This window comes from Carcharodon carcharias (genome assembly GCF_017639515.1).
Source record: "Carcharodon carcharias isolate sCarCar2 chromosome 35 unlocalized genomic scaffold, sCarCar2.pri SUPER_35_unloc_4, whole genome shotgun sequence".
Lineage (NCBI taxonomy): Eukaryota > Metazoa > Chordata > Chondrichthyes > Lamniformes > Lamnidae > Carcharodon > Carcharodon carcharias.
This window is the reverse complement of record NW_024470720.1, coordinates 1,146,024-1,170,669: the sequence shown is the minus strand read 5'-3', so window position 1 is coordinate 1,170,669 and position 24,646 is coordinate 1,146,024. Positions and strand designations below refer to the sequence as shown.

Below are 24,646 nucleotides of genomic sequence, written 5' to 3'. Positions count from 1 at the left end.
GATTAAATCCTCTGGGGGTGCTGTTTTCTCTAATACTGATTAAATCCTCTGGGGGTGCTGTTTTCTCTAATACTGATTAAATCCTCTGGAGGACTGTCTTCTCTGTAATACTGATTAAATCCTCTGGTGGCGCTGTTTTCTTCGTAATACTGAATAAATCCTCTGGGGGTGCTGTTTTCTCTGTAGTATTGATTAAATCTTCTGGGGGGGGCTGTTTTCTTTGTAATGCTCATTAAATCCTCTGGGGGCACTGTTTTCTCTATAATACTGATTAAATCCTCTGGGGGCGCTGTTTTCTCGATAATACTGATTAAATCCTCTGGGGGCGCTGATTTCTGTATCCTCTGGGAGTGCTGTTTTCTCTATAATACTGATTAAATCCTCTGGGGGTGCTGTTTTCTCTAATACTGATTAAATCCTCTGGTGGTGCTGTTCCCTCTAATACTCGATAATACTGATTAAATCCTCTGGGAGTGCTGTTTTTTCTGCAATAGTTATTAAATCCCCTGGGGGCACTGTTTTCTCTGTAATACTGATTAAATCCCCTGGAAGGGGGCGCTGTTTTCTCTGTAAGACTGATTAAATCCCCTGGGGGTGCTTTTTTCTCTATAATACTGATTAAATCCTCTGGTGGTGCTGTTTCCTCTAATACCGATTAAATCCTCTGGAGCACTGTCTTCTCCGTAATACTGATTAAATCCTCTGGGGGTGCTGTTTTCTCTGTAATATTGATTAAATCTTCTGGTGGCACTGTTTTCTTCGTAATACTGATTAAATCCTCTGGGGGCGCTGTTTCCTCTAATACTGATTAAATCCTCTGCGGGTGCTGTTTTCTCAGGTGTAATACTGATTAAATCCTCTAGGAACACTGTTTTCTCTGTAATACTGATTAAATCCTCTGGGAGTGCTGTTTTCTCAGCTGCAATACTGATTAAATCCCCTGGGGGCACTGTTTTCTCTATAATACTGATTAAATCCCCTGGGGGTGCTGTTTTCTCTAATACTGATTAAATCCTCTGGGGATGCTGTTTTTTCTATAATACTGATTAAATCCTCTTGCGGGCGCTGTTTTCTCTATAATACTGATTAACTCCTCTGGGGGCGCTGTTTCCTCTAATAATGATTAAATCCTCTGGTGATGCTGTTTCCTCTAATACTGATTAAATCCTCTGGAGCACTGTCTTCTCTGTAATACTGATTAAATCCTCTGGTGGCACTGTTTTCTTCATAACACTGAATAAATCCTCTGGGGGTGCTGTTTTCTCTATAATATTGATTAAATCTTCTGGTGGACCTGTTTTCTTTGTAATGCTCATTAAATCCACTGGGGGCGCTGTTTTCTCTACAATACTGATTAACTCCTCTGGGGGTGCTGTTTTCTCTAATACTGATTAAATCCCCTGGGGGCGCTGTTTTCTGTATAATACTGATTAAATCCTCTGGGGATGCTGTTTCCTCTAATACTGCTTAAATCATCTGGGGCACTGTCTTCTCTGTAATACTGATTAAAACCCCTCGGGAGGGTGCCGTTTTCTCTAATCTCTGGGGGCGCTGTTTCCTCTAATACTGATTAAATCCTCTGGGGCACGGTCTTCTCTGTAATACTGATTAACTCCTCTGGGCGCGCTCTTTCCTCTAATACTGATTAAATCCTCTGGGAGTGCTGTTTCCTCTAATATTGATTAAATCCTCTGCGGGTGCTGTTTTGTCAGCTGTAATACTGATTAAATCCTCTGGGGGCGCTGTTTTATTAGCTGCAATACTGATTAAATCCCCTGGGGGGGGCACTGCTTTCTCAGCTGCAATACTGATTAAATCCCCGGGGGGCACTGTTTTCTCTGTAATACTGATTAAATCCCCTGGAAGGGGACGCTGTTTTCTCTGTAACACTGATTAAATCCCTTGCGGGCGCTGTTTTTTCTATAATACTGATTAAATCCCCTGGAAGGGGACGCTGTTTTCTCTATAATACTGATTAAATCCTCTGGGGGTGCTGTTTTCTCTAATACTGATTAAATCCTCTGGTGGCGCTGTTTCCTCTAATACTGATTAAATCCTCTGGAGCACTGTCTTCTCTGTAATACTGATTAAATCCCCTGGTGGTGCTGTTTTCTCTAATACTGATTACATTTCCTGGGGCTGCTGATTTCTCAGCTGCAATACTGATTAAATCCCCTGGGGGTACTGTTTTCTCTATAATACTGATTAACTCCCCTGGGGGCACTGTTTTCTCTATAATACTGATTAAATCCTCTGGGGGTGCAGTTTTCTCTAATACTGATTAAATCCTCTGGGGTTGCTGTTTTCTCTAATACTGATTAAGTCCTCTGGTGGCGCTGTTTCCTCTAATACTGATTAAATCCTCTGGAGGACTGTCTTCTCTGTAATACTGATTAAATCCTCTGGTGGCGCTGTTTTCTTCGTAATACTTAATAAATCCTCTGGGGGTGCTGTTTTCTCTGTAGTATTGATTAAATCTTCTGGGGGGGCTGTTTTCTTTGTAATGCTCATTAAATCCTTTGGGGGCGCTGTTTTCTCTAATACTGATTAAATCCTCTGGTGGCGCTGTTTCCTCTAATACTCGATAATACTGATTAAATCCTCTGGGAGTGCTGTTTTCTCTATAATACTGATTAACTCCTCTGGGGGCGCTCCTTCCTCTAATACTGATTAAATCCTCTGGGAGTGCTGTTTTCTCTATAATACTGATTAAATCCTCTGGGGGTGCTGTTTTCTCTAATACTGATTAAATCCTCTGGTGGTGCTGTTCCCTCTAATACTTGATAATACTTATTAAATCCTCTGGGAGTGCTGTTTTTTCTGCAATAGTTATTAAATCCCCTGGGGGCACTGTTTTCTCTGTAATACTGATTAAATCCCCTGGAAGGGGGCGCTGTTTTCTCTGTAAGACTGATTAAATCCCCTGGGGGTGCTTTTTTCTCTATAATACTGATTAAATCCTCTGGTGGTGCTGTTTCCTCTAATACTGATTAAATCCTCTGGAGCACTGTCTTCTCCGTAATACTGATTAAATCCTCTGGGGGCACTGTTTTCTCTGTAATACTGATTAAATCCCCTGGAAGGGGGCGCTGTTTTCTCTGTAAGACTGATTAAATCCCCTGGGGGTGCTTTTTTCTCTATAATACTGATTAAATCCTCTGGTGGTGCTGTTTCCTCTAATACCGATTAAATCCTCTGGAGCACTGTCTTCTCCGTAATACTGATTAAATCCTCTGGGGGTGCTGTTTTCTCTGTAATATTGATTAAATCTTCTGGTGGCGCTGTTTTCTTCGTAATACTGATTAAATCCTCTGGGGATGCTGTTTCCTCTAATATTGATTAAATCCTCTGCGGGTGCTGTTTTCTCAGGTGTAATACTGATTAAATCCTCTAGGAACACTGTTTTCTCTGTAATACTGATTAAATCCTCAGGGGGCGCTGTTTTCTCAGCTGCAATACTGATTAAATCCTCTGGGGGTGCTGTTTTCTCTGTAACACTGATTAAATACCCGGAAAGGGGGGGGCGCTGTTTTCTCTGTAATACTGATTAAATCCCCTGCGGGGGGGCGCTGTTTACTCTATAATACTGATTAAATCCTCTGGGGGCACTGTTTTCTCTATAATACTGATTAAATCCTCTGGGGGCGCTGTTTTCTCTGTAATACTGATTAAATCTTCTGGTGACGCTGTTTTCTCTATAATACTGATTAAATCCCCTGGGGGCGCTGTTTTCTCTATAATACTGATTACATCCTCTGGGGGGGCTGTTTTCTCTATAATACTGATTAAATCCTCTGGGGGCGCTGTATTCTCTATAATACTGATTAAATCCCCTGGGGGCGCTGTTTTCTCTATAATACTGATTAAATCCCCTGGGGGGGTGCTGTTTCCTCTGTAATACTGATTAAATCCCCTGGGGGCAATGTTTCCTCTGTAATACTGATTAAATCCCCTGGAAGGGGACGCTGTTTTCTCTGTAACACTGATTAAATCCCTTGCGGGCGCTGTTTTCTCTATAATACTGATTAAATCCCCTGGAAGGGGACGCTGTTTTCTCTATAATACTGATTAAATCCTCTGGGGGTGCTGTTTTCTCTGATACTGATTAAATCCTCTGGGGGTGCTGTTTTCTCTAATACTGATTAAATCCTCTGGTGGCGCTGTTTCCTCTAGTACTGATTAAATCCTCTGGAGCACTGTCTTCTCTGTAATACTGATTAAATCCTCTGGTGGCGCTGTTTCCTCTAATACTGATTAAATCCTCTGGAGCACTGTCTTCTCTGTAATACTGATTAAATCCCCTGGTGGTGCTGTTTTCTCTAATACTGATTACATTTCCTGGGGCTGCTGATTTCTCAGCTGCAATACTGATTAAATCCCCTGGGGGTACTGTTTTCTCTATAATACTGATTAACTCCCCTGGGGGCACTGTTTTCTCTATAATACTGATTAAATCCTCTGGGGGTGCAGTTTTCTCTAATACTGATTAAATCCTCTGGGGTTGCTGTTTTCTCTAATACTGATTAAGTCCTCTGGTGGCGCTGTTTCCTCTAATACTGATTAAATCCTCTGGAGGACTGTCTTCTCTGTAATACTGATTAAATCCTCTGGTGGCGCTGTTTTCTTCGTAATACTTAATAAATCCTCTGGGGGTGCTGTTTTCTCTGTAGTATTGATTAAATCTTCTGGGGGGGCTGTTTTCTTTGTAATGCTCATTAAATCCTCTGGGGGCGCTGTTTTTTCTATAATACTGATTAAATCCTCTGGGGGTGCTGTTTTCTCTAATACTGATTAAATCCTCTGGTGGCGCTGTTTCCTCTAATACTCGATAATACTGATTAAATCCTCTGGGAGTGCTGTTTTCTCTATAATACTGATTAACTCCTCTGGGGGCGCTCCTTCCTCTAATACTGATAAAATCCTCTGGGAGTGCTGTTTTCTCTGTAATACTGATTAACTCCTCTGGGGGCGCTCTTTCCTCTAATACTGATTAAATCCTCTGGGAGTGCTGTTTTCTCTATAATACTGATTAAATCCTCTGGGGGTGCTGTTTTCTCTAATACTGATTAAATCCTCTGGTGGTGCTGTTCCCTCTAATACTCGATAATACTGATTAAATCCTCTGGGAGTGCTGTTTTTTCTGCAATAGTTATTAAATCCCCTGGGGGCACTGTTTTCTCTGTAATACTGATTAAATCCCCTGGAAGGGGGCGCTGTTTTCTCTGTAAGACTGATTAAATCCCCTGGGGGTGCTTTTTTCTCTATAATACTGATTAAATCCTCTGGTGGTGCTGTTTCCTCTAATACTGATTAAATCCTCTGGAGCACTGTCTACTCCGTAATACTGATTAAATCCACTGGGGGTGCTGTTTTCTCTGTAATATTGATTAAATCTTCTGGTGGCGCTGTTTTCTTCATAATACTGATTAAATCCCCTGGGGGCGCTGTTTCCTCTAATACTAATTAAATCCTCTGGGGATGCTGTTTTCTCTGTAATACTGATTAAATCCTCTGGGGATGCTGTTTCCTCTAATATTGATTAAATCCTCTGCGGGTGCTGTTTTCTCAGGTGTAATACTGATTAAATCCTCTAGGAACACTGTTTTCTCTGTAATACTGATTAAATCCTCAGGGGGCGCTGTTTTCTCAGCTGCAATACTGATTAAATCCTCTGGGGGTGCTGTTTTCTCTGTAATACTGATTAAATACCCGGAAAGGGGGGGCGCTGCTTTCTCTGTAATACTGATTAAATCCCCTGCGGGGGGGCGCTGTTTCCTCTATAATACTGATTAAATCCTCTGGGGGCACTGTTTTCTCTATAATACTGATTAAATCCTCTGGGGGCGCTGTTTTCTCTGTAATACTGATTAAATCCCCTGGAAGGGGGCGCTGTTTTTTCTGTAAGACTGATTAAATCCCCTGGGGGTGCTTTTTTCTCTATAATACTGATTAAATCCTCTGGTGGTGCTGTTTCCTCTAATACTGATTAAATCCTCTGGAGCACTGTCTTCTCCGTAATACTGATTAAATCCTCTGGGGGCACTGTTTTCTCTGTAATACTGATTAAATCCCCTGGAAGGGGGCGCTGTTTTCTCTGTAAGACTGATTAAATCCCCTGGGGGTGCTTTTTTCTCTATAATACTGATTAAATCCTCTGGTGGTGCTGTTTCCTCTAATACTGATTAAATCCTCTGGAGCACTGTCTACTCCGTAATACTGATTAAATCCTCTGGGGGTGCTGTTTTCTCTGTAATATTGATTAAATCTTCTGGTGGCGCTGTTTTCTTCATAATACTGATTAAATCCTCTGGGGGCGCTGTTTCCTCTAATACTGATTAAATCCTCTGGGGATGCTGTTTTCTCTGTAATACTGATTAAATCCTCTGGGGATGCTGTTTCCTCTAATATTGATTAAATCCTCTGCGGGTGCTGTTTTCTCAGGTGTAATACTGATTAAATCCTCTAGGAACACTGTTTTCTCTGTAATACTGATTAAATCCTCTGGGGATGCTGTTTCCTCTAATATTGATTAAATCCTCTGCGGGTGCTGTTTTCTCAGGTGTAATACTGATTAAATCCTCTAGGAACACTGTTTTCTCTGTAATACTGATTAAATCCTCAGGGGGCGCTGTTTTCTCAGCTGCAATACTGATTAAATCCTCTGGGGGTGCTGTTTTCTCTGTAATACTGATTAAATCCCCTGGGGGGGGGGGGGGGGGGGGGGGGGGGGCGCTGTTTCCTCTATAATACTGATTAAATCCTCTGGGGGCGCTGTTTCCTCTATAATACTGATTAAATCCTCTGGGGGCACTGTTTTCTCTATAATACTGAATAAATGCTCTGGGGGGGGCGCTGTTTTCTCTGTAATACTGATTAAATCTTCTGGTGACGCTGTTTTCTCTATAATACTGATTAAATCCCCTGGGGGCGCTGTTTTCTCTATAATACTGATTAAATCCTCTGGGGGGGCTGTTTTCTCTATAATACTGATTAAATCCTCTGGGGGGCGCTGTTTTCTCTATAATACTGATTAAATCCTCTGGGGGCGCTATTTTCTCTATAATACTGATTAAGTCCCCTGGGGGGGTGCTGTTTCCTCTATAATACTGATTAAATCCCCTGGGGGCAATGTTTCCTCTGTAATACTGATTAAATCCCCTGGAAGGGGACGCTGTTTTCTCTGTAACACTGATTAAATCCCTTGCGGGCGCTGTTTTCTCTATAATACTGATTAAATCCCCTGGAAGGGGACGCTGTTTTCTCTGTAACACTGATTAGATCCCTTGCGGGCGCTGTTTTCTCTATAAGACTGATTAAATCCCCTGGGGGTGCTGTTTTCTCTATAATACTGATTAAATCCTCTGGTGGCGCTGTTTCCTCTAATACTGATTAAATCCTCTGGAGCACTGTCTTCTCTGTAATACTGATTAAATCCTCTGGTGGCGCTGTTTTCCTCGTAATACTTAATAAATCCTCTAGGGGTGCTGATTTCTCAGCTGCAATACTGATTAAATCCCCTGGGGGCACTGTTTTCTCTATAATACTGATTAAATCCTCTGGGGGTGCTGTTTTCTCTAATACTGATTAAATCCTCTGGTGGCGCTGTTTCCTCTAATACTGATTAAATCCTCTGGAAGACTGTCTTCTCTGTAATACTGATTAAATCCTCTGGTGGCGCTGTTTTCTTCGTAATACTTAATAAATCCTCTGGGGGTGCTGTTTTCTCTGTAGTATTGATTAAATCTTCTGGGGGGGCTGTTTTCTTTGTAATGCTCATTAAATCCTTTGGGGGCGCTGTTTTCTCTATAATACTGATTAAATCCTCTGGGGATGCTGTTTTCTCTAATACTGATTAAATCCTCTGGTGGCGCTGTTTCCTCTAATACTCGATAATACTGATTAAATCCTCTGGGGGTGCTGTTTTCTCTAATACTGATTAAATCCCCTGCGGGCTCTGTTTTCTCTGTAATACTGATTAACTCCTCTGGGGGCGCTGTTTCCTCTAATACTGATTAAATCCTCTGGGAGTGCTGTTTTCTCTGTAATATTGATTAAATCTTCTGGCGGGGCTGTTTTCTTTTTAATGCTTATTAAATCCTCTGGGGGCGCTGTTTTCTCTATAATACTGATTAAATCCTGTGGGGGCGCTGTTTCTTCTAATACCGATTAAATCCTCTGGTGTTGCTGTTTTCTTCGTAATACTGATTAAATCCTCTGGGGGTGCTTTTCTCTCTGTAATATTGATTAAATCCTCTGGGGGGGCTGTTTTCTTTGTAATACACATTAAATCCTCTGGGGGCGCTGTTTTCTCTATAATACTGATTAAATCGTCTGGTGGTGCTGTTTTCTCAGCTGCAATACTGATTAAATCCTCTGGGGGTGTTGTTTTCTCTATAATACTGATTAAATCCTCCGGGGACGCTCTTTCCTCTAATACTGATTAAATCTTCTGGTGGCGCTGTTTTCTTTGTAATACTGATTAAATTCTCTTGGGGCACTGTTTTCTCAGCTGTAATGCTGATTAAATCCTCTGGGGGCACTTTTCTCAGCTGTAATGCTTATTAAATCCTCTTGGGGTTCTTTTTTCTCTGTAATACTGATTAAATCCTCTGGTTGCGTTCTTTCCTCTAATACTGATAAAATCCTCTAGGGGCAATGTTTTCTTTGTAATACTGATTAAATCCTCTGGGGGGGCGCTGTTTTCTTTGTAATGCTGATTAAATCCTTTGGGGGCACTGTTTTCTCAGCTGTAATGCTGATTAAATCCTCTGGGGGTGCTGTTTTCTCTGTAATACTGATTAAATCCTCTGGGGGGGGCACGCTGTTTTCTTTGTAATGCTGATTAAATCCTCTGGGGGCGCTTTTTTCTCTGTAATACTGATTATATCCTCTGGGTGCGTTCTTTCCTCTAATACTGATAAAATCCTCTAGGGGCAATGTTTTCTTTGTAATACTGATTAAATCCTCTGGGGGGGGTGCTGTTTTCTTTGTAATGCTGATTAAATCCTCTTTTTTCCCTGTAATACTGATTAAATCCTCTGGGTGCGCTCTTTCCTCTAATACTGATTAAATCTTCTAGGGGCACTGTTTTCTTTGTAATGCTGATTAAATCCTCTGGGGTTGTGCTTTTTATTCTGTAATACTGATTAAATCCTCTGAGGGCACTGTTTTCTCTATAATACTCATTAAATCCTCTGGGGGCACTGTTTTTTCTCTGATACTGATTAAATCCTCTGGGGTTGTGCTTTTTATTCTGTAATACTGATTAAATCCTCTGGGGGCACTGTTTTCTCCATAATACTGATTAAATCCTCTGGGGGCGTTGTTTTCTCTATAATACTGATTAAACCCCCGGGGTGGGCGCTGTTTTCTCTATAATACTGATTAAATCCTCTGGGGGTGCTGTTTTCTCTATAATACTGATTAAACCCCCGGGGTGGGCGCTGTTTTCTCTATAATACTGATTAAATCCTCGGGGGGGGGGGGGGGGCGCTGTTTTCTCTATAATACTGATTAAATCCTCTGGGGGGGGGCGCTGTTTTCTCTACTGTAATACTGATTAAGTTCTCTGGGGGCAGTTTTCTCTGCTGTAATACTGATTAAATTCTCTGGGGGCACTGTTTTCTCTGCTGTAATACTAATTAAATCGTCTGGGGGAGGTGCTGTTTTCTCTGCTGTAATACTGATTAATTCCTCTGGGGGACACTGTTTTCTCTGCTGTAGTGCTGATTAATTCCTCTGGGGGCGCTGTTTTCTCTGTATTACTCAAATCCTCTGGGGGTGCTGCTTTCTCAGCTATCATGCTGATGAATCCTCTGGGAACGCTTTTTTCTGTAATACTGATTAAATCCTCTGGGGGCACTGTTTTCTCAGCTATAATGCTGATTAAATCCTCTGGGGGCGCTTTTTTCTGTAATACTGATTAAATCCTCTGGGGGCGCTGTTTTCTCTGTAATACTGATTAAACCTTCCGGTGGTGGGGGGGGGGGGGGGGGGGCGCTGTTTTTTCAGCTGCAATACTGATTAAATCCTCTGGGGGCACTGTTTTCTCCATAATACTGATTAAATCCCCTGCGGGCGCTGTTTTCTCTATAATACTGATTAAATCCTCTGGGGGTGCTGTTTTCTCTATAATACTGATTAAGTCCCCTGGGGGCGCATTTTCCTCTATAATACTGATTAAATCCTTTGGGGGTGCTGTTTTCTCTGCTGTAATACTGATTAAATCCTCTGGGGGGGCACTGTATTCTCTGCTGTAATACTGATTAAATCCTCCGGGGGCACTGTTTTCTCAGTTGTAATACTGATTAAATTCTCTGGGGGGCACTGTTTTCTCTGCTGTAGTGCTGATTAATTCCTCTGGGGGCGCTGTTTTCTCAGCTATCATGCTGATGAATCCTCTGGGAACGCTTTTTTCTGTAATACTGATTAAATCCTCTGGGGGCACTGTTTTCTCAGCTATAATGCTGATTAAATCCTCTGGGGGCGCTTTTTTCTGTAATACTGATTAAATCCTCTGGGGGCGCTGTTTTCTCTGTAATACTGATTAAACCTTCCGGTGGTGGGGGGGGGGGGGCGCTGTTTTTTCAGCTGCAATACTGATTAAATCCTCTGGGGGCACTGTTTTCTCTATAATACTGATTAAATCCCCTGCGGGCGCTGTTTTCTCTATAATACTGATTAAATCCTCTGGGGATGCTGTTTTCTCTATAATACTGATTAAATCCCCTGCGGGCGCTGTTTTCTCTATAATACTGATTAAATCCTCTGGGGGTGCTGTTTTCTCTATAATACAGATTAAATCCCCTGGGGGCGCATTTTCCTCTATAATACTGATTAAATCCTTTGGGGGTGCTGTTTTCTCTGCTGTAATACTGATTAAATCCTCTGGGTAGCACTGTTTTCTCTGCTGTAATACTGATTAATTCCTCTGGGGGCACAGTTTTCTCTGCTGTAGTGCTGATTAAATCCTCTGGGGGGCGCTGTTTTCTCTGCTGTAATACTTATGAAATCCCCCGGGGGCGCTGTTTTCTCTGCTGTAATACTGATTAAATGCTCTGGGGGCACTGTTTTCTCAGTTGTAATACTGATTAAATCCTCGGGGGGGCAGTTTTCTCTGCTGTAATACTGATTAAATCCTCTGGGGGCACTCTTTTCGCCTCAGGTTGCTGGAGGGCTCTCTGCCGGGCTCGGAGTGAAGGAGACACTAATCAAAGAGTGTGAGGAGGAGGCCTGCATTCCCGAATCCATCGCCAGGACAGCCAAACCCACCGGCACAATCAGGTAACGCTCGGGTAAAACCAGTCCCACACCATCTGCTTCAGACCAGGTCACCAGGTCTGGGATGACGGACTTTTCACTCCCCTGCCCATCCAAGCGTGCAGGCCACTCAGCCCTGCTGTCTCGAGCCTGTTACACATGAACAGGAGGAGGCCATTCAGCCCCTCTCGAGCCTGTTACACAGGAACAGGAGGAGGCCATTCAGCCCCTCGCTCGAGCCTGTTACACGGGAACAGGAGGAGGCCATTCAGCCCCTCTCGAGCCTGTTACACAGGAACAGGAGGAGGCCATTCAGCCCCTCTCTCGAGCCTGTACACAGGAACAGGAGGAGGCCACTCAGCCCTGCTGTCTCGAGCCTGTTACACATGAACAGGAGGAGGCCATTCAGCCCCTCTCGAGCCTGTTACACAGGAACAGGAGGAGGCCATTCAGCCCCTCGCTCGAGCCTGTTACACGGGAACAGGAGGAGGCCATTCAGCCCCTCTCGAGCCTGTTACACAGGAACAGGAGGAGGCCATTCAGCCCCTCTCTCGAGCCTGTACACTGGAACAGGAGGAGGCCATTCAGCCCCTCTCGAGCCTGTTACACAGGAACAGGAGGAGGCCATTCAGCCCCCCTCTCTCTCTCGAGCTTGTAACACTGCGGGCAGCGCAGGTCAGGAATTAGCAGCTCGCGTGCTGGTGCCTCACCGAGACAAACCCTGTGGGAGACGGTGAGCCATATTTCTCCCCTCCCCCGGGTCAGTGACCCGCGCCCTCCCTCAGCATCGCCGTTCCGCCTCCCCCCCACGTGTTTGACATGCAGCCTTTCTCCTCACGCCACAGCTACACCTACGAGAACGACTGGGGCGTCTTCCCGGAGTGTCAGTTCGTCTACGACCTGGAGGTCCCTGCAGACTTTGTGCCGAGAGTAGGCGATGGAGAGGTGCTGGAATTCTACCTCTGGCCTCTGGAGCAGGTGAGCCCACCCTCGGAGCGTTACCACCCACCTCAGCTCCACCCCCCAACACCCCCAGCCCCAGTTCAGAAGTCTCGTCTACGAATCCCTAACTGAGTGAAGTCTGAGAGTCATCTCCTAAAGTCATCTTCAGTCACAGTGACCACTTATAGCACAGTCCCATCGTAAGGTCAGAAGTGGGGATGTTCGCTGATGATTGCACAATGTTCAGCACCATTCGCGACTCCTCAGATACTGAAGCAGTCCATGTCCAGATGCAGCAAGACCTGGACAATATCCAGGCTTGGGCTGACAAGTAACAAGTAACATTCACACCACACAAGTATCAGGCAATGACCATCTCCTTCAAGAGAGAATCTAACCATCGCCCCTTGACATTCAATGGCATTACCATCACTGAATCCCCCACTACCAACATCCTGGGGGTTACCATTGACCAGAAACTGAACTGGACCCAGCCATATAAACACTGTGGTTACAAGAGCAGCTCAGAGGCTGGGAATCCTGCAGCGAGTAACTCACCTCCTGACTCCCCCCAAAGTCTGTCCACCATCTACAAGGCACAAGTCAGGAGTGTGATGGGACACTCCCCACTTGCCTGGATGATTGCAGCTCCCACAACACTCAAGAAGCTCGACACCATCCAGGACAAAGCAGTCCCGCTTGATCGACACCCCATCCACAAACATTCACTCCCTCCACCACCGACGCACAGAGGCAGCAGTGTGTGTGTACCATCTACAAGATGCACTGTAGCAACTCGCCAAGGCTCCTTCGACAGCGCCGCCCAAACCCACCACCTCTACCATCTAGAAGGACAAGGGCAGCAGACACATGGGGAACACCCACCACCTGCATGTTCCCCTCCAAGCCCCACACACACCATCCCTTGGACTTGGAAATATATCGGCCGTTCCTTCACTGTCGCTGGGTCAAAATCCTGGAACTCCCTCCCTAACAGCACGGTGGGTGTACCTACACCACACGGGACACAATCCTGGAACTCCCTCCCTAACAGCGCGGTGGGTGTACCTACACCACACAGACACAATCCTGGAACTCCCTCCCTAACAGCGCGGTGGGTGTACCTACACCACACGGACACAATCCTGGAACTCCCTCCCTAACAGCGCGGTGGGTGTACCTACACCACACGGACACAATCCTGGAACTCCCTCTCTAACAGCACGGTGGGTGTACCTACACCACACGGACACAATCCTGGAACTCCCTCCCTAACAGCACGGTGGGTGTACCTACAACACACGGGGACTGCAGCGGCTCAAGAAGGCGGCTCACCCCCACCTTCTCAAGGGGGCAATTAGGGATGGGCAATAAATGCTGGGCCCAGCCAGCGACCCCCACATCCCATGAACGAATGAAAAAACTAAACCTGACAGATCGATTGATCGACAACTCCCGCTCTGGTACCTGGTGCAGGAGGGTGGAAGATGAGATTACCTTTCGCCAGGTAGCAATCCCAACCTTCCTCTCCGAAATCTGATCTCGATCACTGTCTAAACACTACCCGCCCACTGCCCCGAACGCTCCTCGTAAGAAATAGGAGCAGGTAGCAGGCCATTCAGCCCCTCGAGACTAATCCGCTGTGCAACTAGATGACTGATTACGACCCCAACACCATTTTCCCCTCACTCCCCCCCCCACCCCCACCCCGCCATATCCCTCGATATCTTTAATAACTAGAAATCTACCGACCTCCGTCTTGAACGTAACTCGGTGACCGAACCTCCACGGCCTCGGGGGTGGAGAATCCCTAAGATTCACCAACCCTCCGAGTGAAGAGATTCCTCCCTATCTCGCTCCTAAATGGCCGGCCCCTTATTCTGAGACTGTTCCCCCCCCCACCCCCCCACTCACCCCCTCCAGCCGGGGGAAACATCCTCCCTGCATCTCCCCTGTCGAGCCCAGTGAGAATAAATTTCAGTGAGATCCCCTCTCGTTCTTCGAATCTCTAGAGAGCGCGGGCCCAGTCTCCTCAATCTACCCTCACAGGACAGTCCCTCCATCCCAGGGATTCGTCTGGGGAACCTCCGCTGCACTCCCTCTACGGCAATAATATCCTCCCTTAGGTAAAGGGGGACCCAAACTGTCCACACTACTCCAGGTGCGGTCTCGCCAAGGCTCCACACAATTCAGCGGAGTTGGTAGCATTGTAGTATTGTTATCCAGAGACCCAGGGTGATGCCCTGGGGACCCACATTCGAATCCCACCCCGGCAGATGGTGCGATTTGAACTCAATAAATATCCGGAATTAAAAGTCACGAAACCATCGCCGATTGTCCTAAAAACCCCGTCTGGGTTACTAATGCCCCTTTAGGGAGGGAAATCTGCTGTCCTTACCCGGTCTGGCCTTACACGTGACTCCAGACCTCACAGCAACGTGGCCGACTCCTTAAAAAAAAAAATGCCCTCTGAACAAGGGCAATAAATGCTGGGCCCAGACAGCAACGTCCACAGTTCACAAACAAATTTTAAAAATTTTTTTAACAAGATATCTTTACTCCATGCAGCACCGTGCACAGTTCCGGTCTCCGTATCCCTGGGTTAGACCACACTCGGAGCACCGTGCACAGTTCCGGTCTCCGTATCCCTCGGTTAGACCACACTCGGAGCACAGCGCACAGTTCCGGTCTCAGTATCCCTCAGTAAGACCACACTCGGAGCACAGCGCACAGTTCTGGTCTCCGTATCCCTCGGTTAGACCACACTCGGAGCACCGTGCACAGTTCCGGTCTCCGTATCCCTCGGTTAGACCGCACTCGGAGCACTGTGCACAGTTCAGGTCTCCGTATCCCTCGGTTAGACCACACTCGGAGCACCGTGCACAGTTCCGGTCTCCGTATCCCTCGGTTAGACCACACTCGGAGCACCGTGCACAGTTCCGGTCTCCGTATCCCTGGGTTAGACCACACTCGGAGCACTGTGCACAGTTCCGGTCTCCGTATCCCTCGGTTAGACCACACTCGGAGCACCATGCACAGTTCCTGTCTCCATATCCCTCGGTTAGACCACACTCGGAGCACTATGCACAGTTCCTGTCTCCGTATCCCTCGGTTAGACCACACTCGGAGCACTGTGCACAGTTCCAGTCTCCGTATCCCTCGGTTAGACCACACACGGAGCACCATGCACAGTTCCGGTCTCCGAGTCCCTTGGTTAAACCACACTCGGAGCACTGTACACAGTTCCTGTCTCCGTATTCTAAAAAGGATATAGAGACACTGGAGAAGTGAACTAATAGATTTCACAAGGACGATACGAGTAGGGAGAGGTTATAACTATCAGGAAAGAGGGAATAGGCCGGGGCTCTTTTCTCTAGAAAAGAGAAGGCTGAGGGGGGGTGACCTGATCGAGCTCTTTAAAATGATGGAGGGGGTTTCAGTCGGGTCAACGTGGAGATGTTTCCACAGGTGTTGGGGTGGGGGGTGGGGCGGAGACCAGAACTAGGGAGACATCAATATAAGACAGTCACTAATAAATCCAATCGAGGGGGGGATTCAGGAGAAACGTCTTTACCCAGAGAGCGGGGAGAAGGTGGGACTCGCTCCCACAGTGAATGGTTGAAACATAGAAGATAGGAGCAGGAGTCAGTCATTCAGCCCTTCGAGCCTGCTCTGCCATTCAGTATGATCATGGCTGATCCTCTATCAACGCCGTACTCCCACTCTCTCCCCCCAGACCCCTTGATACCTTCACAGTCCAGAAATCTATTTCCTTCTCAAATTTATTCAGCGGCTTGGCCTCCACAACCTTCTGTGGTAGAGAATCCCACAGGTTCTCCACCCTCTGAGTGAAGAGGTTTCTCCTCATCTCAGTCCTAAATGGTCTACCCCGTATCCTGAGACTGTGACCCCTTGTTCTAGACCCCCTCCCACAGCCCAGAGGAAATATCATCCCTGCATCCGGTCTGTCCATCCCTGTCAGAATTTAATACATTTCAATCAGATCTCCTCTCGTTCTCCTAAACTCCAGTGAACACAGGGCCTAGTCGGCCCAACCTCCCCTCGTACGACAATCCTGCCATCCCAGGAATCAGTCTGGTGAACCTTCGCTGCTCTCCCTCTATGGTAAGTGTGTCCTTACTTAGGTAAGGAGACCAAAACTGCACACAATACTCCGGGTGTGGTCACACCAAGGCCCTGTACAGCTGCAGTAAGACATCTTCGCTCCTGTACTCAAGTCCTCTCACAATGAAGGCCAACATACCATTTGCCTTTTTAAGTGCTTGCTGTACCTGCATGCTTGCTTTCAGCGACAGGTGTACAAGGACACCCAGGTCCCTTTGTACATCAACATTTCCCAGTCTAACACCATTTAAATAACACTCTGCCGTTCTGTTTTTCCCACCAAAGTGGATAACTTCACACTTATCCACGTCATACTGCATCTGCCACGTATTTGCCCACTCACTCAACCTGACTGGTCTTGAAGCCTCTTAACACCCTCCTCACCACTGACATCCCCACCAAGTTTCATGTCGTCAGCAAACTTGGGAATATTACATTGGGTTTCCCTCATCCAAATTATTGATATATATTATAGGTAGCTGGGGCCTGAGCACTGATCCCTGCGGTACCCCGCTTGTCGCTGCCTGCTGTTCCAAAAAAGACCCATTTATTCCTACTCTCTGTTTCCTGTCTGCTAACCAATTCTCAATCCACGTCAATATATTACCCCCAATCCCCATGTGCTTTAATTTTACACACTCGCCTCTTATGTGGGATTTTTTTTATCAAAAGCTATCTGAAAGTCCAAATACACCACATCCACTGGTTCTCCCTTACCTACTCAGCCAGTTCCATCCTCAAAAAAACTCCATAGGTTTGTCAAACATGATTTACCTTTCACAGATCCATGTTGGCTTGTCTAATCTAACCCCATCGATATTTTCAAGCGCCTGTTATCATCGCATCCCTTGTAATAAGACCTCTAAGCATTTTCCCTACTACTGAGGTTCGGCTAACCGGTCTGTCATTCACTGTTCTCTCCCTCCGTCCCTCTCTTAAATAGTGGGGTTACATTGGCCACCCTCCAATCTGCTGGGACTGTTCCAGAAATCTACATCCACTATTTCCACAGCCACCTCCTGCAGTACCCCTGGGAACAGGCACCTCCAGGTGAATCGTAGTTAAGAAGGAGGCTGAGTTAAATAGGAGGGAGAAAGAAATAGAAGGGTACGGGGATAGGGGAGATGAAAAGGGGGTGGGGGGGCGGCAGGAGGAGGCTGGTGCGGGGCAGAAACCCCAGCGCCGAGCAGGAGGGGGGCTGAATGGCCTGTTTCGACACCTTTTAACGAGTTCAATTTCCGCTTCTTTCTCAATGACAGGTGAGGGAGCTCATCGCCGGCTCCGAGTTCAAACCAAACTGCGCCATGATCGTGCTGGACTTCCTTGTAAGGCATGGAGCGCTGCACGCGGACAATGGTGAGGAGGAGGATGTCGGGGGGGGGTGGTCTCGGGGTACACACAGGCGTTACCGCGGGGCAGGCGCAGCTGTCGGCACGCCGGGTTGTGTGGGGGGGGGCGGGGAGTAGGGGAGGCAGCTGTGCGTTTATTTGCTGTGAGGGTGGGCGGCGGGGTCTTAACCGGGTCCCGGCTCTCCCACTTCCCCAGCACCTTTTGCCAGCGCTGAGGATGTCCCAAAGCCACCGAGGGGGCCTTTTATTGAAGTGTCGATCTTTGAGAGAGAGAGAGAGAGAGAGAGAGAGAGAGGGGAGACTGATGGGCGGCCGACACCCGAGTAGCCCAGCGGGTTACGGGTGGAGAGAAAAGGCTCCTCGCTGGCAGGGGGACAGCGCCTCATCGCAAGTTTAAAAGCAGACAGCAGACGTTAAGCCAGTCGGTGTGTTTGCGTTGCAGAGCGACGTTACCATCAGTTTATCGAAGGGCTGCACAGGGAGCTGTGAGCTGAACGGCTGACGGACAGCGAGACGCATCTTCCTCGTACCTCACGCCGTCCCCGAGAGGATCGGTCTCATTTTGGATTTGTCAAGTTAAACAATCATGATCGAGAGAGAGAGAGAGAGAGAAAGAGAGAGAGAGAGAGAGAGATACGGGATTCAGCAAACTCACCACCCAGCCTCAGCCCAGGACAATCCCACTCACCAGTGGAAACTCTCCCAGCCGGTCAGCAGCAGCTCCACCCACCTCCCCCCCCCTCCCGCCCCCGCCGCTTTGGACTGTTTGCACATCCTGTCGCCGTTGCTGAATTTAATCTCCCAGACCAGGCTTCTAATCCCCGCGAGTGTCGAAGATTCAGGGGTGATCTGATCGAGGGGTTTAAGATGATGAAAGGATTCGATGGGGTCGATAGAGGGAAACGATCTCCTCCGCTGGGGTGGGAGTGTTGGGGAGTCCAGAACGAGGGGGGGCGGGGGGGGACAGAACCTTAAACTGAGCCAGGCCGTTCAGTGTGGGGGGGGGGGGGATGTCAGGAAGCACATCTTCACACAAAGGGGAGCCGGAATCTGGAACTCTTCCCCCCCCCCCCCCCCCCCCCCACAAATAGCTGTCGAGGCTGAGGGGCAATTGTGATTGATAAGATGTTTTTGGATAAAGGGGATTAAGGGTTATGGAACCGAGGTGGGTGGATGGAATTACGATGCAGAGCAGCTGTGATCTGATTGAATGTGGAAGAGGCTAGAGAGGAGCTGAATGGCCTCCTCCTGTTCCTGTGTAACAGGCTCGAAAGGGGGGCTGAATGGCCTCCTCCTGTTCCTGTGTAACAGGCTCAAGAGGGGGGCTGAATGGCCTCCTCCTGCTCCTATGTAACAGGCTCAAGGAGGGGGCTGAATGGTCTCTTCCTGTTCCTGTGTAACAGGCTCAAGAGGGGGGCTGAATGGCCTCCTCCTGCTCCTATGTAACAGGCTCAAGGAGGGGGCTGAATGGTCTCTTCCTGTTCCTGTGTAACAGGCTCAAGAGGGGGGCTGAATGGCCTCCTCCTGCTCCTATGTAACAGGCTCAAGGAGGGGGCTGAATGGTCTCTTCCTGTTCCTGTGTAACAGGCTCGAGAGGGGCTGAATGGTCTCTTCCTGTTCCTGTGTAACAGGCTCAAAAGGGGCTGAATGGCCTCCTCCTGTTCCTGTGTAACAGACTCGAGAGGGGCTGAATGGTCTCCTCCTGTTCCTGTGTAACAGGCTCGAGAGGGGGGCTGAATGGCCTCCTCCTGCTCCTATGTAACAGGCTCAAGGAGGGGGCTGAATGGTCTCTTCCTGTTCCTGTGTAACAGGCTCAAGAGGGGCTGAATGGCCTCCTCCTGTTCCTGTGTAACAGACTCAAGAGGGGCTGAATGGTCTCCTCCTGTTCCTGTGTAACAGGCTCGAGAGGGGCTGAATGGTCTCCTCCTGTTCCTGAGTAACAGGCTCGAGAGGGGCTGAATGGTCTCCTCCTGTTCCCGAGTAACAGGCTCGAGAGGGGCTGAATGGTCTCCTCCTGTTCCTGAGTAACAGGCTCGAGAGGGGCTGAATGGTCTCCTCCTGTTCCTGTGTAACAGGCTCGAGAGGGGCTGAATGGTCTCCTCCTGTTCCTGAGTAACAGGCTTGAGAGGGGCTGAATGGTCTCACCCTGTTCCTGTGTAACAGGCTCGAGAGGGGTTGAATGGTCTCCTCTTGTTCCTGAGTAACAGGCTCGAGAGGGGCTGAATGGTCTCCTCCTGTTCCTGTGTAACAGGCTTGAGGAGGGGGCTGATTGGGCCTCCTCCTATTCCTGTGTAACAGAGTCGAGAGGGGCTGAATGGGCCTCCTCCTGTTCCTGTGTAACGGGCTCGAGAGGGGCTGAATGGTCTCCTCCTGTTCCTGTGTAACAGGCTCAAGTGGGGACTGAATGGGCCTCCTCCTTTTCCTGTGTAACAGGCTCGAGAGGGGCTGAATGGTCTCCTCCTGTTCCTGTGTAACAGGCTCAAGTGGGGACTGAGTGGGCCTCCTCCTGTTCCTGTGTAACAGAGTCGAGAGGGGCTGAATGGGCCTCCTCCTGCTCCTATGTAACAGGCTCCAGGAGGGGGCTGAATGGGTCTTCCTCCCGTTGCTACAAAAGGCACAGACCAGGATAATACACCTGCCGCTCGCGGCCTCACTTCCCCCTCACCCTCACGCCCACCAGGCAGAAGAGATCTTTCACTGAGAAGACACCTCGTCACTCAGAGCTGGGCCGAGCACACGTGGGGTCATGAGCTAAATACACCGCAGCCCCCACCCCCACCCCCCCCCCACCCCACCACTGTCCCGTCCCGTCCTCTCGTGGCGCAAATCGCCGCCGCTGGCCACTGGAGTCCTTACCCACCATGAAACGTCCGTGAAAACGGTCGAGGCTTTTTCCTTTTTAATTAAGTACAAAAGTACAGGTGGAGGCTGATAAAAATATTTACAATCCTTTTATAATTCCCCTCAAAAAAAAAAGGGAAAAATATCCGGGATCAGTTCGTCCTGTCGAGCGCCGTCTCCGTGGATTCCTGGACAGGGACCCACGGCCCCTCCGTCGGACGTCGGCCCCCTGGGAGAGTGCTGACCGATCCACCGCGGCCCACCTCACTGTCAAGACAAAAAGGCACATCCCAGCGGGTCTGGTTTTTTTTTAAATTAAATTTATTTCACACCCGCCTCGGGAGTGGGCCGACGGAGGAGTTTACGTGACCCGCGCTCTCTCTCCCCGCCCCCACCACCCCCTCCCCCCTTTGTAACGCGGCAGCCAATGGGAGCGCAGCAAAGCTCCCACAGAGAGCGAGGTGAGAGCGACCCCTCAGGGGACTCGCCCGCCCTGCTCCCCTCCCAGTGCCTGCCTATTTTTATTCTTCGTTCCTCCCACGGGATGTAGAGTGTCGCTGGCAAAGGGCCAGCACGTTGTCACCCCTCCCCCACTCTGCCCCCTCCCTTGAACGCGCCTGGGTGTCGGACTCTTGACCCAGGGTGGGGGGGGGGGGGGAGAGACGTCGCTTCCCGCATCTCCCTTCACCCCCGCTACCCCTCCTCACCCCCACCTCCCACAGCTCCCTCTCCTCTGCTTCCCCCTCGAGCGGTGACGATGACTCTTGACCAGAGGGCGGGCGGGGGGGGGGGGGGGGGCGGGGGGTGGGGGGGAGGAGACGTTGCTTCCCGCGTCTCCCTTCAACACCCCCCTACCCCTACCTCCCACTGCTTCCCCCTCCTCTGCTTCCCTTCACCCCCCCACCCCTCCCCACCTCCCCACCTCGAGCGGGGACAATCGAGCCAAGCCTCCAGCGGCGCACTTACCGATATGGCTGGTGAGATTTGATCAAAGCCTCAGGTCTACTGAAAGGGAAAGAGAGAGAGAGAGAGAGAGAGAGGAAGATAATAAATGCAGGTTGAAGACGACACCCCTTCGATACCGTGCGTCAGACCGAGTGATCGGGAGGTTGATAGGGGGAGGAGGGGAGAGAGAGGGGGGAAAACGCAGAGCAGCTTACCTTGGAGGAGGGGGCGATTCCCGACTCCTTACGCCCCAGTCTTGTGCCTTCCTTCCAGCCCATCGCCTGCATCATGCGATTCCCGAGGCCATGACTCATCCCATCGTATCTACAGGGAGACAAAGACCAGCCGGGCTCAGCGACCCTTAAACCTCGAGCCATCGTTCCGGGATTCGCTGCTCCATCCGGGCCGATTTCAGCCCAGGACAGCGCGGCTTCCCTTTGGCTGTTGTTGGGGGTGGGGTCGAGGGGAGGGGGGGGAAAACCAGCCAGGGTTACCCACGAGCGGCTGCAGGGGCAGTGAGAGAGAGGGTGGGGAGGGGGGGGGGAAACCAGCCAGGGTTACTCACACCAGGCTGCAGGGGCAGTGAGAGAGAGGGTGGGGAGGGGGGGGCGGAAACCAGCCAGGGTTACTCACACCAGGCTGCAGGGGCAGTGAGAGAGAGGGTGGGGAGGAGGGGGGGGGGAAAACCAGCCAGGGTTACTCACACCAGGCTGCAGGGGCAGTGAGAGAGGGTGGGGAGGAGGGGGGGGGGTGAAACCAGCCAGGGTTACTCACATCAGGCTGCAGGGGCAGTGAGAGAGAGGGTGGGGGGTGGGGGGGTGGGGGGGAGAAGAGGAAAGATCGGGTTGTTTTTTTGGTGGGGAGGGTGGGAGCCTCAGATTTTCACTCGGGTCTCTTGCCCCGCGGGGTAAAACAAACCGCGGCTGACGTACTGTGTCCTTTTCCGCTTGGGTTCGATGGCGTCTGTCATCCCCAGTTTGCCTCGTCTCTCTGTTGCTCTGAACTTGAACTGTGGATGAAATCATAAAAGGTTATTAAAGACGCTGCTTTTAAACCCGAGTTTACTCCGTGACGGCCTGGGAGACAGGGTCCGGTGGGTGGGGTGGGAGAGGGGACTCGGAATCTGGGCGAACGGACACAAACCGATGCACTCCCTCCAGACGGGGGTCTCGTCCACTGTCTGTGAGGTGGGAGGCCGGGGAGGGGGAGCGGGGGGAGGTGGGGGGTGGGGGGGGGGGAGGCGGTAGTTAATCAACCTACTCCTGGGTGAGGCAACAAGACTGGGCTCCGGCGGTGATGCCCTGTACAGTCTCCCGGCTCAGAGCACAGGCCTGCGGGGGACCTGGACCCCAACACGAGCGGTCACCTCCTTCAGAGCAGGCCGAGTGCACAAGGGTCAGCACCTGAAGTGGTGGGACACAGAAACAAAGGAGTAGGCCATTCGGCCCTTCGAGCCTGCTCCGCCATTCAACATGATCATGGCTGGTCCTCTATCTCAACGCCACACTCCCGCTCTCTCTCTCCACACGAGGACTGTGGGAGCACTGTCCCCATCAGCTGCAGCCACATAATTCACAAGACAACAATAATACTACTGTACAGAGCAACATTGCACTCGGAGCACCGTGCACAGTTCCGGTCTCTGTATCCCTCAGTTAGACCATACTCGGAGCACTGTGCACAGTTCCGGTCTCCGTATCCCTCGGTTAGACCACACTCGGAGCACTGTGTACAATTCCGGTCTCCGTATCCCTCGGTTAGACCACACTCGGAGCACTGCGCAGAGTTCCCATCTGCATATCCCTCGGTTAGACTACACTCAGAGCACTGCGCAGAGTTCCCATCTGCATATCCCTTGGTTAGACTACACTTGGAGCACTGTGCACAGCTCCGGTCTCCATATCCCTCGGTTAGACCACACTCGGAGCACTGTGCACAGTTCGCATCTGCATATCCCTCAGTTAGGCCACACTCGGAGCACCGTGCACAGTTCCGGTCTCCGTATCCCTCAGTTAGACCACACTCGGAGCACTGTGCACAGTTCCGGTCTCCATACCCCTCGGTTAGACCACACTCGGAGCACTGTGCACAGTTCCGGTCTCCAAATCCCTCGATTAGACCACACTCGGAGCACTGTACACAGTTCCGGTCTCCGCATCCCTCGGTTAGACCACACTCGGAGCACTGTGCACAGTTCCGGTCTCCGTACCCCTCGGTTAGACCACACTCGGAGCACCGTGCACAGTTCCGGTCTCCATATCCCTCAGTTAGACCACACTCGGAGCACTGTGTACAGTTCCGGTCTCCGTATTCCTCGGTTAGACTACACTCAGAGCACTGCGCAGAGTTCCCATCTGCATATCCCTTGGTTAGACTACACTCGGAGCACTGTGCACAGCTCCGGTCTCCATATCCCTCGGTTAGACCACACTCGGAGCACTGCACAGTTCGCATCTGCATATCCCTCAGTTAGACCACACACGGAGCACTGTGTACAGTTCCGGTCTCCCTAATCCTGGGTTAGCCCACACTCGGAGCACTGTGCACAGTTCCGGTCTCCGTATCCCTCTGTTAGACCACATTTGAAGCATCGTGCACAGTTCCAGTCTCCATATCCCTCAGTTAGACCACACTGGGAGCACTGCGCAGAGTTCTGGTCTCTGTGTTATGAAAAGGATATAGTGACACTGGAGAAGGTACTAAAAAGATTTACATGCACGAGACCAGAACTATCAGGAAAGATTGAACAGGTTGGGAGAAAAGAGAAGGCTGAGGGGGTGATCTGTTTGAGCTCTTTAAAATAATGAAGGGGGCTTTGATAGGATCGATGTAGAGAAGATGTTTCCACTGGTGGGGGGGGGGGGGGGAAACAGACCAGAACTGGGGGTTGGGATATCAACATAAGATGGTCACCAATAAATCCAATCGCGGGGGAATTCAGGAGAAACGTCTTCACCCAGAGAGCGAGGGACTCGCTCCACATTCCACAGGGAGAGGTCGAGGTGAATCGTGTCGATGTGTTTAAGGGTGGGGGGCAGGGGGGGGAAGCTGGATAAACACACGAGGGTGAAAGGGATAGAAAAATATGGGAAAGCGGGTGACGAAGAGGAGGCTGGTGTGGAACAGGAACACCAGCATGGAGCAGAGGGGCCGAATGGCCTGTTCCTGTGCTGGATTGTTCTGTG

General features: G+C 49.6%; 2 protein-coding genes across 10 annotated transcripts in view; one reads left to right on the top strand and one right to left on the bottom strand.

Moving 5' to 3' along the window:
- tpk2 (thiamin pyrophosphokinase 2) overlaps positions 1-18,416 on the top strand; it is a 29,768-nt gene extending 11,352 nt beyond the window's left edge. The window contains exons 5-8 of the mRNA XM_041181437.1: positions 11,165-11,283; positions 12,105-12,237; positions 17,586-17,682; positions 18,118-18,416. Of these exons, the coding sequence (XP_041037371.1) occupies positions 11,165-11,283; positions 12,105-12,237; positions 17,586-17,682; positions 18,118-18,164 (396 nt within the window). The 3' untranslated portion in view covers positions 18,165-18,416. The remainder of the gene's footprint in view (positions 1-11,164; positions 11,284-12,104; positions 12,238-17,585; positions 17,683-18,117) is intronic.
- A 2,194-nt stretch (positions 18,417-20,610) lies between these two features.
- The window catches only part of LOC121274248, a 110,491-nt gene continuing 106,455 nt past the window's right edge, over positions 20,611-24,646 (bottom strand). For 3 of the 9 annotated variants that reach the window (XM_041181447.1, XM_041181446.1, XM_041181450.1), the window contains exons 41-44: positions 22,394-22,470; positions 21,677-21,785; positions 21,483-21,518; positions 20,611-20,783 (exon numbers count right to left, since the gene is read on the bottom strand). In XM_041181447.1, coding sequence (XP_041037381.1) covers positions 21,513-21,518; positions 21,677-21,785; positions 22,394-22,470 — 192 coding nt within the window. In that variant the 3' untranslated portion in view covers positions 20,611-20,783; positions 21,483-21,512. Of the gene's footprint in view, positions 20,784-21,482; positions 21,522-21,676; positions 21,786-22,393; positions 22,471-24,646 lie in introns of all 9 variants that reach the window. The other 6 variants (XM_041181453.1, XM_041181451.1, XM_041181452.1 and 3 more) reach the window with 4 other exon arrangements.